General features: G+C 47.4%; 1 protein-coding gene across 1 annotated transcript; it reads left to right on the forward strand.

Annotated features, from left to right (window-relative positions):
• Positions 1 to 459: 459 nt before the first annotated feature.
• On the forward strand, positions 460 to 4,148 carry LOC100276143 (Protein CHAPERONE-LIKE PROTEIN OF POR1 chloroplastic). The gene is made up of 5 exons (NM_001150000.2): positions 460 to 631; positions 763 to 911; positions 1,736 to 2,118; positions 3,470 to 3,546; positions 3,624 to 4,148. Exons 1-5 carry the CDS (start codon positions 579 to 581, stop codon positions 3,772 to 3,774), a joined length of 813 nt encoding a protein of 270 aa, NP_001143472.1. The 5' UTR covers positions 460 to 578; the 3' UTR covers positions 3,775 to 4,148.
• Positions 4,149 to 11,423: the final 7,275 nt, after the last annotated feature.

Below are 11,423 nucleotides of genomic sequence, written 5' to 3' on the forward strand. Positions count from 1 at the left end.
CCTCAAGATACTGGCCCAAAAAGGAGCTGCTATGTACGCGGCTTGGTCTACAGAAGCAGTGCCGATGGCCGATTTCCTCCCGTGGGTCGCTCGCCGATCGCGGACCGCCTTCGTTGCTCCCTATCAATCTTTAAGGTAACAAATGTACATAGAAATTAAAAATCTCATTCGGTTGATATAATCTTTAAACACTGCACCGATGAATCTTTAAGATAAAATTGACCAAATCACTATATACGTCCGACTTGAACCTAGGATCTCAGATGCTAATGAGACTCTTATAACTACTAGGCTAATAAAAGGTTTATGCTATAGGTTTGTAATTTATTATGAGGAAAAGAGAAAAAGATAGAACACAGCTCGTTCCTGAGCGTAAACCCAACACAGCCCAGCCCACAAGAAGCCCAGAGAGAAGCTGACAGGCCGGCCTCACGACCACCAACCTGCCTCCTCGTCCTGGTTCCTGTCTCCGTCTCCGCGTCGCTCCCTATCCAATCTTCTCCTCCCTCCCTTCCCCGCGTCGCGGCAAGACGACCTCGCCGCTCCCTGCCTCCCTCTCCCCGCCGCAGGTGCTGGAGATGCAGGCGACTGCCGCCTCCTTCCTCGCCCGCCCACTCCCGCGGCTTCGCCGGTGCGCGCGACTGCCTTAAACCCTCCTCTTACCCCCCCCCCCCCCCCCCCCCCCCCCCCCCCCCCCCCAATCCTCGTGTTATTCCCTGTTTGTGGCGTGCTCTGAAGGTGATGTGGTTTTGTTCGATTCAGCATTGGCAGCTGGGGAGCGGATGCGGCGGTGGTGCGTGAGGGCGTTATCGCGCTCCCTCTGCGGCTGCGGGGGCCGCGGTGCTCCATTAGCCTCTCCATCGGCGCCGGCGCCGGCGCTGGCGCCGAAGCTGACCACGAGTTCAGCTACGGTAAGAGGCGCTGAATTTACAGCCTTAATTCCTTCGAAGCCTGTTTGAGTTGCTTTTGGAGTGTAAATTTGGCAGGGTAACGTATGTGTCTTTAGACGTTAAATCCATAGCCTTAATTCCTTCGAAGTCTTTCTGAGTTGCTTTTGGAGTATAAAATCTTGGTAGGGTAACGTATGTGTCTTTTGGGTTGCCGATGCATGAAGTAAGGAATAGTATGTGGGATCGTGCACTGGCCTTCAGTTACCAAACTGATAATGTGTTTTTAGTTTTAGTAGGTAGCCAATCCTGCAATGTACATTGTTCAATGTGATCGTGATGAGGAAATTTGGGGAGGGTGGGGCATACTGGAGATACAGAATGTATTCAGGAGATCCCTGTATTTAGGGAGATAAACAGATTGAAGGAGATCCCTGTATTTAGCGAAAGCGTATTATGAGTAAGAAAATTGACATTATGTACCTTCAGATCAAAAGTTCTGTTTGAATGTGTTTTCTCTCTTGTATAAATGCATGGTGCTGCTCTACGTAAATCGTGGGGTCTCTGTGGACCTAGAAATCGTGTTTTTTTACCAACACTAACCTGGCTGGGGCTGCTACAGACTAGTCCTGAAACTTAAAAATCGAATGTATATAGAAATTAAAAACCTCAATCAATTAATGTGACAACATTATAGGTGTGAATTTATTTGTTTGCAATGGCCTGTTTTTTGTAAGTCTCAGATTCTATCTTGGTTGACCGCACAATTTGTTGCTTTGTTGGGTTATTTCTGTACAAACTATTGGTTTACATGAGGTCATATCCATCCCTCTATTTGTTATCAACAGAGCATGTTCCGGTGTTCCCTAGATACCGAATACGAGATCCCTACAAGCTTCTTGGTGTTGATCGTGACGCATCTGAAGAAGAGATCCGAGGTGCGAGGAATTTCCTTATTCAACAGTATGCTGGGCATGAACCGAGTGAAGAAGCTATTGAAGGTGCTTATGAGAAGATAATTATGAAGAGCTACCAGCAGCGGAAGAAGACAAAAATTAACTTGAAAACCAAGTTAAAGAAGAGAGTAGAGGAATCCCCTTCATGGGTCAAAGCACTTCTTGGTTGCTTTGAGGTGCCATCGATGGATATTATCTCCAGAAGATTGTTTTTCTTTGCTTTCATTGCTGGATGGAGCATAGCAACTTCTGCAGAGAATGGACCTGCGTTTCAGGTATGCGTTTTGATTTATCCTGAGATTCTGAGGTCTGTTTTCCTTGTTTGATGACATGTTTTATCTCCATGTCTGTTCAATCTAGTAAGCTGATCTATGTAGTTTGTAACTTCTACAATATCCTTTAGGTTTAACTAACTTGTCATTGACCAACTTAATGCTAAATAAAGGGGAAATTTTGTTGGCGGACACTGTTCTTTGATGGAATTGACTGTTTAACACCGCTATTTCGTTGGTTTGCCAAGTACCATTACAAAAACCGGTAATTTTGCTCATGGACACTGCACACATTATTTTATTATTTTTCTTGGACCTGAAGGAAGAGGTGGCAAAATGTCGCTTTTGCCCTCTTCAACCTCTTGTTCCCTTGCTTCTCAACCGGATCTCTTCCTCAATACCGAGTGACCGATGCCGATCCCCGCGCTCGCGTGGCCGGTCATCGTGCAGCTGGCAGCTGCCGTCATGCTGGGCACCCCTGGCTGCACACTTGCGTCGCTTGACCGATCCCCGTGCAGTTGGGTGTCGCTGCCGCTGCCGCGCTGGACAACCCTCCCACACACTCATGCAGCCGGTCCACGTGCAACCGAGCATTGCCGCTGCCGCCGTGCGATGGGCACCCTTTTCATGAGGTCCTCCGTTGTGGCGAGGCCCCGCTCGAGCAGGACGATGTGGTTGATGCCATCGGCCACCCTGTGCATCGCACCATTAATGCCACTGATGCCCACGGGCAGGCGCATGACCAGCGAACACATGTGGAGGGGCTGCAGCCTGCAGCATGGATGGTCCAGCTTGTTCTTGGGCCTTGCGTTCTCTGTGCAAAGGTGCTACTCATCCGGCGACACCTCCCTGAGCATGGCCGTGCTGCCGCAGTTGGCACAGATGGGGTTGCACATCACCTACTAGATGTGTGTGGTAAGCATTAGAAGAGAGCCAGAGCTTGAAGAAGTGGGCAAAAGCGACATTTCACCACCTTTTCTTCCCTCATTTTCGAGAAAATTAATAAAATAACGTGTGTGGTGTCCAGGAGCAAAATAACAAGTTTTTATAATGATATTCCGCAAACACGAAATAGCAGTGTTGAACAGCCAATTCCATCAAAGAGCGGTGTCCGCTAACGAAAATCTTCCTAAACGAAATTGCTCCCTGTGCATATGTTTGTTCATGCTGATGTCTAGCATTTCCATGGCTTCGTGATCTGATGGTTTTATCACTTCCATTTGATCATTTCGACAATAAAAAATGTTGGCATGTACTATCTAAATATACTATGAAAATACAAGACCTGATAAATCTAGATCTGGTTTACTGTTGATCTTGGGCGTCACTGAACTGAAATGGTTTGCATGTGCAGCTCGCGATATCGCTATTCTCATGCATATATTTCCTCAACGAAAAGATGAAGAACCTTCTAAGGGCATCAACCACTGGGTACTGAAACTTTCTTCCATCAAGACCTTAATTTGCCATCAACAACAGCATGTTTACTCACTGTCTTGTTCTTCTAGGTTTGGAATACTTGTTGGCGGTTGGATCATTGGTTCTCTACTGGTTCCACTGGTCCCAACATTCATCATCCCACCTTCATGGTCTCTAGAGCTACTTACCTCACTAGTTGCTTACATTTTCTTGTTTCTGGGATCCACTTTCCTGAAATGAATCTGTTTCAATCTTGTAACTGGAACTGTTGGATCTTTTGAGAGGGAAATTACGATGACTGATCTCTGGATTTGAGTTTTAGAAATTTTTTGCTTGTACTGGCCTCTTGAGATTGGAATACTGGCGTTGTTGTGGGCTTGTGACATAGGCTTCCCTTTTGGGTCTTTTTTTCATCTGATGTAAACAGTTTTTCTCCCTGTCTGGTGACGGTGCAGAGACAAATGTGGCATCGGTACCCATATCTGGGCCGTGTTTTTGACAGAGATACGAAACTGGCCAGAATGCATTGGTAGGCTTGATTACTCTGTTTATCTCTGCTGTTGGATATTATATTTTCTATTATTGGATCGTCATGGTTGGATTTGGACTTTAAAGCATTTGGATTCCGTTTGGCAAGGCTCCTTGTCAAGTACTCCTTGAGGAGATAAAAGCACTTGAGCTACTTTTCTGGCTCGGCTTCTCGAAAAAGCTCATCCTCTTAGAGATGGCAATGGATTGGGTTCAGATAAGGTGGATTAAAAAACACGCCTGTGATGGTGTGAAGTTTACCTAAACCTGCCTGTCATCGTACCTATGCGCGTGTAATTTCAAACCCACACTCGAATCAGTCGAGTTTTGAGTCACCCGCCGGTTTTTACTATGTACACTTTTGAATAATAATTCGGATAAGCAATTAAGTACCAATAGTAATGGAGTTATATCTACGGATTTTAAGTCTTCAAATGTTGAGCAACAACAAAACATTTCATTTCATGAATCATTATCTAAGTTATTTATTTGAAATAATTACTATTGTATCTTAATCATTTTTTTTGCATAAAATAAAGAATGGGTCAAATTTTGGTCAAATACATGTCACACATCAGTTGAAATAGAAACCTGCATCCACACCCGTGAAATTTCGTGTGGGTTGTATCCACATGTCAAATTCTTTACTCGTGTCGGTTGGATCAGATACCTGCTAGTTTTCGAGTTTACGGGTTAAATTATCTTCCCTACATCCTCTTAAGGCCTAGTTTGTGTAATCTAGTATTAACCATAATCCACATGTAATCGGATGGATTGGAGTGTAACTTAAACTAATTTACACTTCAATCCATCTCAACACATGTGGATTAATGTTAATACTAGAGTAAAAAAAAGCCTAGAGTATTTGGCACAGCTCCTTTGTAGAAACCGTGCCAAACACGCTCGGATGAGATTCTAATCCATTATTAGAATTCAGGTACTGAAGTGAGCTTTTGAAACTGTAGGCAGGTCCGAGAAATAGTATGAGGTGATGCACAACAGAACCGAGCGCAGGCAGGATGCAGTCGTCAGGTTGTGACCAGCCAACCCTTGTACCTTTAGACAGTACTGTTTTAGACTAGAGTTTGAAGAGATATATAAGAGAGCTGCTGCACTCAAAACTGTTGCATGGGTTCATGGCAGTGGAATGCATGGAACCGTTGGTTGCTCGGAAAGATTCTGAACTTGGAACTGCTCGTTGTATAGTTGTCTGGGATTTGGGAAACTTTGCCACCACTCGTCTTGTCGGTCGGAGTAGTTGCTGCAGCTTTCGCAGCTGGGATGGATAGGAGTAGAGCTGCAAGTCAGCAAGTGACGGCGTGAGCAGTTGGATAGGAGTAGACAGGAGAACTATTGCGGCTTCACCATGTGAAATCATCATCCCATTCTTTGATAGAACAACGGTCGAATCCAGTCGGCTACCAGACGCAATGCGAGCTCGCCAGTGCAACCTGCGTCGGGGCCGGCCAGAGCGGCTAGAGACGTACGTGCGGGAGCCCGGGATGCGCGTGGCAAATTCCGCGCGGCAGGGCGGAGCAGCACCGGCACTGTCGGTGAGCTGGCCGAGCATGCGCGGCGTGGCTGGTGCGGTCTCGGGGGGACGGCCGACGGGCGACGGCAAGGTCCGCGCAGACAGCCGGCTCAGGTGGCGGTCTTGGCCGAGCACGTCGCGAGAAAAAAGAAGCAAAACATTTTTTTGCATTGCTTGTGTTGTGTTGGGTAGTGGCATTGTGGCAACACTAACCATGCACTGAGTTTATTCTGTAACTTGTGTCAGGTTTAGTAGTAGCCACAATAACGACTAAGGGCCCGTTTGGCACAACTCCAATTCCTGATTCTTTAGCTCTAGATCCTGATCTTTCTAAAGAGCTGATCCTTCTAATTCTCCTGAGGAATCAGAATCATTTTTAAAACCGTTTGACAAGTAAACTGATTCTTGTTTAATGGCAATTGCGGGTAGGAGGTAGGAGGTCGCGGGAGGGTCGGGCGCTGTGCAGGTTGGGCGCCGTGGGGTGTCGTTGTTTCTTTAATGGCAATTGCGGGTAATTTTGGGCAAATATTGAGGGAAGGTTCATATTTGGTTGGTTGAGGAGCTGTTTTGAGGGAGGGTGGAGCAGGTTTTTTCAGCTCCCACATTTCTATACAAAAACGACTCCCAATCCTTCCTGCTCCACGTGAGAATCAGTTCACAAAACACTTGTTTGGCACGGTTCCTTCAGATCCTCGCCTAGAATCAGGAGCTGGAGCTGTGCCAAACAGGCCCTAAGGGTCTGTTTGGTAGCAAGATTTATTTATAGTTCCAATATAATACACTGTTTGGTTAAATTTTATAAAACATTGTTTAGAATACATCGGTATAACCAAATTTACACTATTTTTTAAGTATTAATACTGCAGTCTAGACCAAAGTTTTCCAAAACATAGTATTGTTGTCACACACAAGTGTTGACCAAGGTATTTTAAAACCATAATATCCAAAAACTTTGATAACAAACAAGGCCTAGATCGTTTTAGAAAATATTTGAGTCAAACTTATAAAATTTTAACTGCAAATGAATGGTCTGTTATTTAGTTTTGGAATCTAATAGTGTGATATCCTAGCCCCTGGGATGATAATATCATGGCCCAATGCTTAATAGAATTAACAGAGTACTCATATCAACAAAGTGAATCTTCTTTTTCGGAAGTCTATCTCGAATGAACGTCCAGTTAAACGTGCTTGGCTTGAAGTAATTTGGGATGGGTGACCGACCGGAAAGTTTTCTCGGGTGCGCATGAGTGAGGATAAAGTACGCACAAAAGACTCGTGTTGGTTTGTGGAGACGATATATGATCCTAGAGAGCTCCCATGAGTGATTATTGCCGGTCCGGGATTGGACGGAGTGTTACAAATAGTTATAAGCAAGAGAGTGAGAGAGAGAGAGCAAGTGGTGAGTCCCAAGAACAGGGACCCGAAGTAGAACCATTACTTGTGGCGGTCCAACTGGATAAAAAACCACCGACCAACCCATGTCGAGCAACTCTGTGAGGCAGATGATCCGACCAACTCTCGCCGAGTAGCTCTACGAGACGGACGATCCGACCCACTTCCACCAAGCAACTCTGCGAGGCGGATGACTCAACCAACTCCCGTCGAGTAACTCTGGGAGCCAGACGATCCGGTGAACTCTCGCTGAGTAACACTGTGAGGTGGACGATCCAACTAACTCCTGCCGAGCAACTCGGCGAGGCGAAGACATGAAGACCTACAACGGGGGCCAGTACATATGTGGGCCCTAGTTCCACGACCCTCATCACACGCCTGGTAGGCGCACGCCTGTACCCGCTTAGCGTAAAAACGAGGCGGACATTGTTGACCTACGTCAGCCACGATAAGACACATCGCCACCAAATACCGCCTAGACTGACACTACGACACACAGGGGGAGTGATAGAGTCTCCATCAACGGAACGAGACATCATCAGGTACGATCGAGACATGGTGGAGCAACCCGCCATACCGGTGTGCGCTTACGCGTGTGTCAGAAGACAACGTCAGAGGAACGACGTTAGAAGAACTCATGTGGATAACAGATCCCACTCATGTGGATAACAGATCCCACCCTATTTTAGACGGGCAATCTCCTTGCAATGGACCTCCCCGTTGAACTATAAAAGGGGTGGCTCAATAAAAGTCGCATAGAGGGGGTGAATAGGCGGAATCTGAAATTTATAACTTTAAACACACACTACATATCAAAACTGTTTTAGACTAGAGTTTGAAGAGGTATATGAGAGCTGCTGCACTCAAAACTGTTGCATGGGTTCATGGCAGTGGAATGGAACCGTTGGTTGCTCGGAAAGATTCTGAACTTGGAACTGCTCGTTGTATAGTTGTCTGGGATTTGGGAAACTTTGCCACCACTCGTCTTGTCGGTCGGAGTAGTTGCTGCAGCTTTCGCAGCTGGGGTGGATAGGAGTAGAGCTGCAAGTCAGCAAGTGACGGCGTGAGCAGTTGGATAGGAGTAGACAGGAGAACTATTGCGGCTTCACCATGTGAATCATCATCCCTTTCTTTGATGGAACAACGGTCGAATCCAGTCGGCTACCAGACTACCAGGGTCCAGGGAGCAGGGCGTGCGGCGGCGAGCACGGGAAGGAAGGGCCGAAGTGGCCGGAGGCGTGCACGCGCGGGGCCAACACGAGCACGGGCCAGACGCAATGCGAGCTCGCCGGTGCGCAACCTGCGTCGGGGCCGGCCAGCGCGGCTAGAGACGTACGTGCGGTAGCCTGGGATGCGCGTGGCGAGTTCCGCGCGGCAGGGCGGAGCAGCACCGGCACTGTCGGTGAGCTGGCCGAGCATGCGCAGCCGCGGCGGAGCTGGGCGGGGCCCGCGTGGAGCTCCGACAAGGTCACGCGGGCAGCGGTCGGCAGCGAGTTCGCGCAGGCTCTGGGCTCTGGCGGCGTGGCTGGTGCGGTATCGGGGGACGGGGGTACAGCCGACGGCAAGGTCCGCGCGGACAGCAGCGGCCAGCCGGCTCAGGTGGCGGTCTTGGCCGAGCACGTCGCGAGAAAAAATAAGCAAAACATTTTTTTTGCATTGCTTGTGTTGTGTTGGGTAGTGGCATTGTGGCAACACTAACAACTTTTGTCAGGCTGGATAGTAGCACAGTAACGACTAAGGGTCTCTTCGGTAGTAAGATTTATTTATAGTTTCAATATAATACATTGTTTGGTTGAATTTTATAAAACACTGTTTAGAATACATCAGTATAACCAAAATTACACTACTTTTTTAAGTATTAATACTGCAGTCTAGACCAAAGTTTTCTAAAACATAGTATTGTTGTCACACTCAAGTGTTGACCGAGGTATTTTAAAACCATAATATCCAAAAACTTTGATAACAAATAAGGCCTAGATCGTTTTAGAAAAGGTTTGAGTCAAACTTATAAAACTTTAACTACAAATGATTGTTCTGTTATTTAGTTTTGGAATCTAATAGTGTGATATCCTAGCCCTTGATGGTGATATACTGGCCCAAGGCTTAATAGAATTAATAGAGTACTCATATCAACAAGGTGAATCTTCTTTTTCGGAAATCTATCTCGAATGAACCTCCAAGTTAAGCATGATTGGCTTGAAGTAATTTGGGATAAGTGATCGACCGAGAAGTTTTCTCGGGCGCGCATGAGTGAGGACAAAGTACGCACAAAAGACCCGTTTTGGTCTGTGGGGACGATATATGATCCTAGAGAGCTGCCATGAGTGAATATTGTCGGTCCGGGATTGCATGGAGTGTTACAAATAGTTATAAGCAAGAGTGTGTGTGTGTGTGTGTGTGAGAGAGAGCAAGTGACGAGTCCTAATAACAGGGACCCAAAGTAGACCCATTACTTGTGGCGGTCCAACTGGATAAAAAACCACCGACCAACCCATGTCGAGCAACTCTGTGAGGTAAACGATTCGACCAACTCCCGCCGAGTAGCTCTACGAGACGGACGATCCGACCCACTCCCGCCAAACATCTCTGCGAGGCGGATGACTCAACCAACTCCCGTCGAGCATCTCTGGGAGGCAGACGATCCAATGAACTCCCGCTGAGTAACACTGTGAGGTGGACGACCTGACCAACTCCTGCCAAACAACTCGGCGAGGCGGAGACATGAAGACCCATAACGGGGGCCAGTACATACGCGGACCCCAGTTCCACGACCCTCGTCACACGCCTGGTAGGCGCACGCCTGTACCTGCTTAGCGTAAAAACGAGGCGGACGTTGTTGACCTACGTCAGCCATGATAAGACACATCACCACCAAATACCGCATAGACTGACACTACAACACGTTGGGTGAGTGATAGAGAGTCTCCATCAACGGGACGAGACATCATCAAGTACGACCGTTAACGTCCCCCAACTCTACGACGTGGGACCAGCTAAGTTCCACTATAGAGAGCTTCAACATCGAAGTCTCTACAGTAGCCCACGATCGAGACATGGTGGAGCAACCCGCCATACCGGTGTGCGCTTACGCGTGTGTCAGAAGACAACATCAGAGGAACGACGTTAGAAGAACTCCTCTAGATAATAGATCCCACCCTATTTTAGACGGCCAATCTCCTTGTAATGGACCTCCCCGTTGAACTATAAAAGGGGCAGCTCAACAACAACCAGGGTATGCAACAGAGCTAGGAGGACTCAGTAGTAGATCTTCTCTCCCTCGCCCTCTCACTCTCACGTGAACCCTTTGTAACACACCACTAAGAGTAATACTAAGATCAACACTACACTAGATGTAGGGCACCTGCCAGAACCAGTATAAACCCGCTCGAGTCACGCGATTCACCATTCGAAGTGTGTTTGCGCTAGCCTCCCCTGCTAAACACAAATTCTACTTTGTCCCTGATTTCCAAAACCACAACAATTTGTGTGCCAGGTAGGGGGACTATTAGAGTGCCAAGCGACGTTTTCACTCCAATGGCTCAGTCATTTGCTTTCACCAGTGGCGAGACTTTTGCGCTAAGGAGCCGCATCACCTTCGGCTCTCTCGACTTCCTTGCCACCGCAACCGACGAACTCCGCCTCGCTGACTCCTCCTCGCCCATCGACGCCCTCGTCTAGGGTATGGGCAACCTTCGGCTCGTAGAGATCCCCAGCATCATCATGATAGATGGAGAGGGGTGCACCACTGAAAGTCGCCTAGAGGGGGGTGAATAGGCAATCTGAATTTTATAAACTTTAAGCACAACTACAAGCCGGGTTAGCGTTAGAAATATAATCGAGTCCGAAAGAGAGGGCGAAAACAAATCACAAGCAAATGAAAGTGGATGACACAGTGATTTATTTTACCGAGGTTCGGTTCTTGCAAACCAACTCCCTGTTGAGGTGGTCACAAAGACCGGGTCTCTTTCAACCCTTTCCTTCTCTCAAACGGTCACCTAGACCGAGTGAGCTTTTCTCCTTAATCAATGGGTCACTTAGACCCCTTACAAGGACCACCACAACTTGGTGTCTCTTGCTTGATTACAAGTTGCTTGAGAACAAGAATGGAGGAAGAAGAAAAGTGATCCAAGCGACAAGAACTCAAATGAACACAAATGTCTCTCTCTCACAAGCCACTAAGTCTTTGGAATGAGATTGGGACTTGGAGAGGATTTGATCTTTTGTTTTGTGTCTTGGAGTGAAGTCTAGAGCTCTTGTATTGAATGCAATGGCTGAAAACTTGGATCCTTGAAGTGGTGGTGGTTGGGGGTATTTATAGCCCCACCCACCAAAATGGTCGTTGGGGAGGCTGTCTGTCGATGGGCGCACCGGACAGTCCGGTGCGCCAGCCACGTCACCCAACCGTTAGGGTTCGACCGTTGGAGCTCTGACAGATTGG

The sequence above is a fragment of the Zea mays genome, chromosome 7, assembly GCF_902167145.1.
Source record: "Zea mays cultivar B73 chromosome 7, Zm-B73-REFERENCE-NAM-5.0, whole genome shotgun sequence".
Taxonomy (NCBI): domain Eukaryota; kingdom Viridiplantae; phylum Streptophyta; class Magnoliopsida; order Poales; family Poaceae; genus Zea; species Zea mays.

Bases quoted from the DNA above. Each gene is read 5' to 3' on its own strand.
- LOC100276143 (NM_001150000.2), top strand. From the start codon at position 579: ATGCAGGCGACTGCCGCCTCCTTCCTCGCCCGCCCACTCCCGCGGCTT. The intron at 632-762 runs GTGCGCGCGACT...TGTTCGATTCAG, and splicing joins CCACTCCCGCGGCTTCGCCG to CATTGGCAGCTGGGGAGCGG. The intron at 2,119-3,469 runs GTATGCGTTTTG...TTGCATGTGCAG, and splicing joins AGAATGGACCTGCGTTTCAG to CTCGCGATATCGCTATTCTC.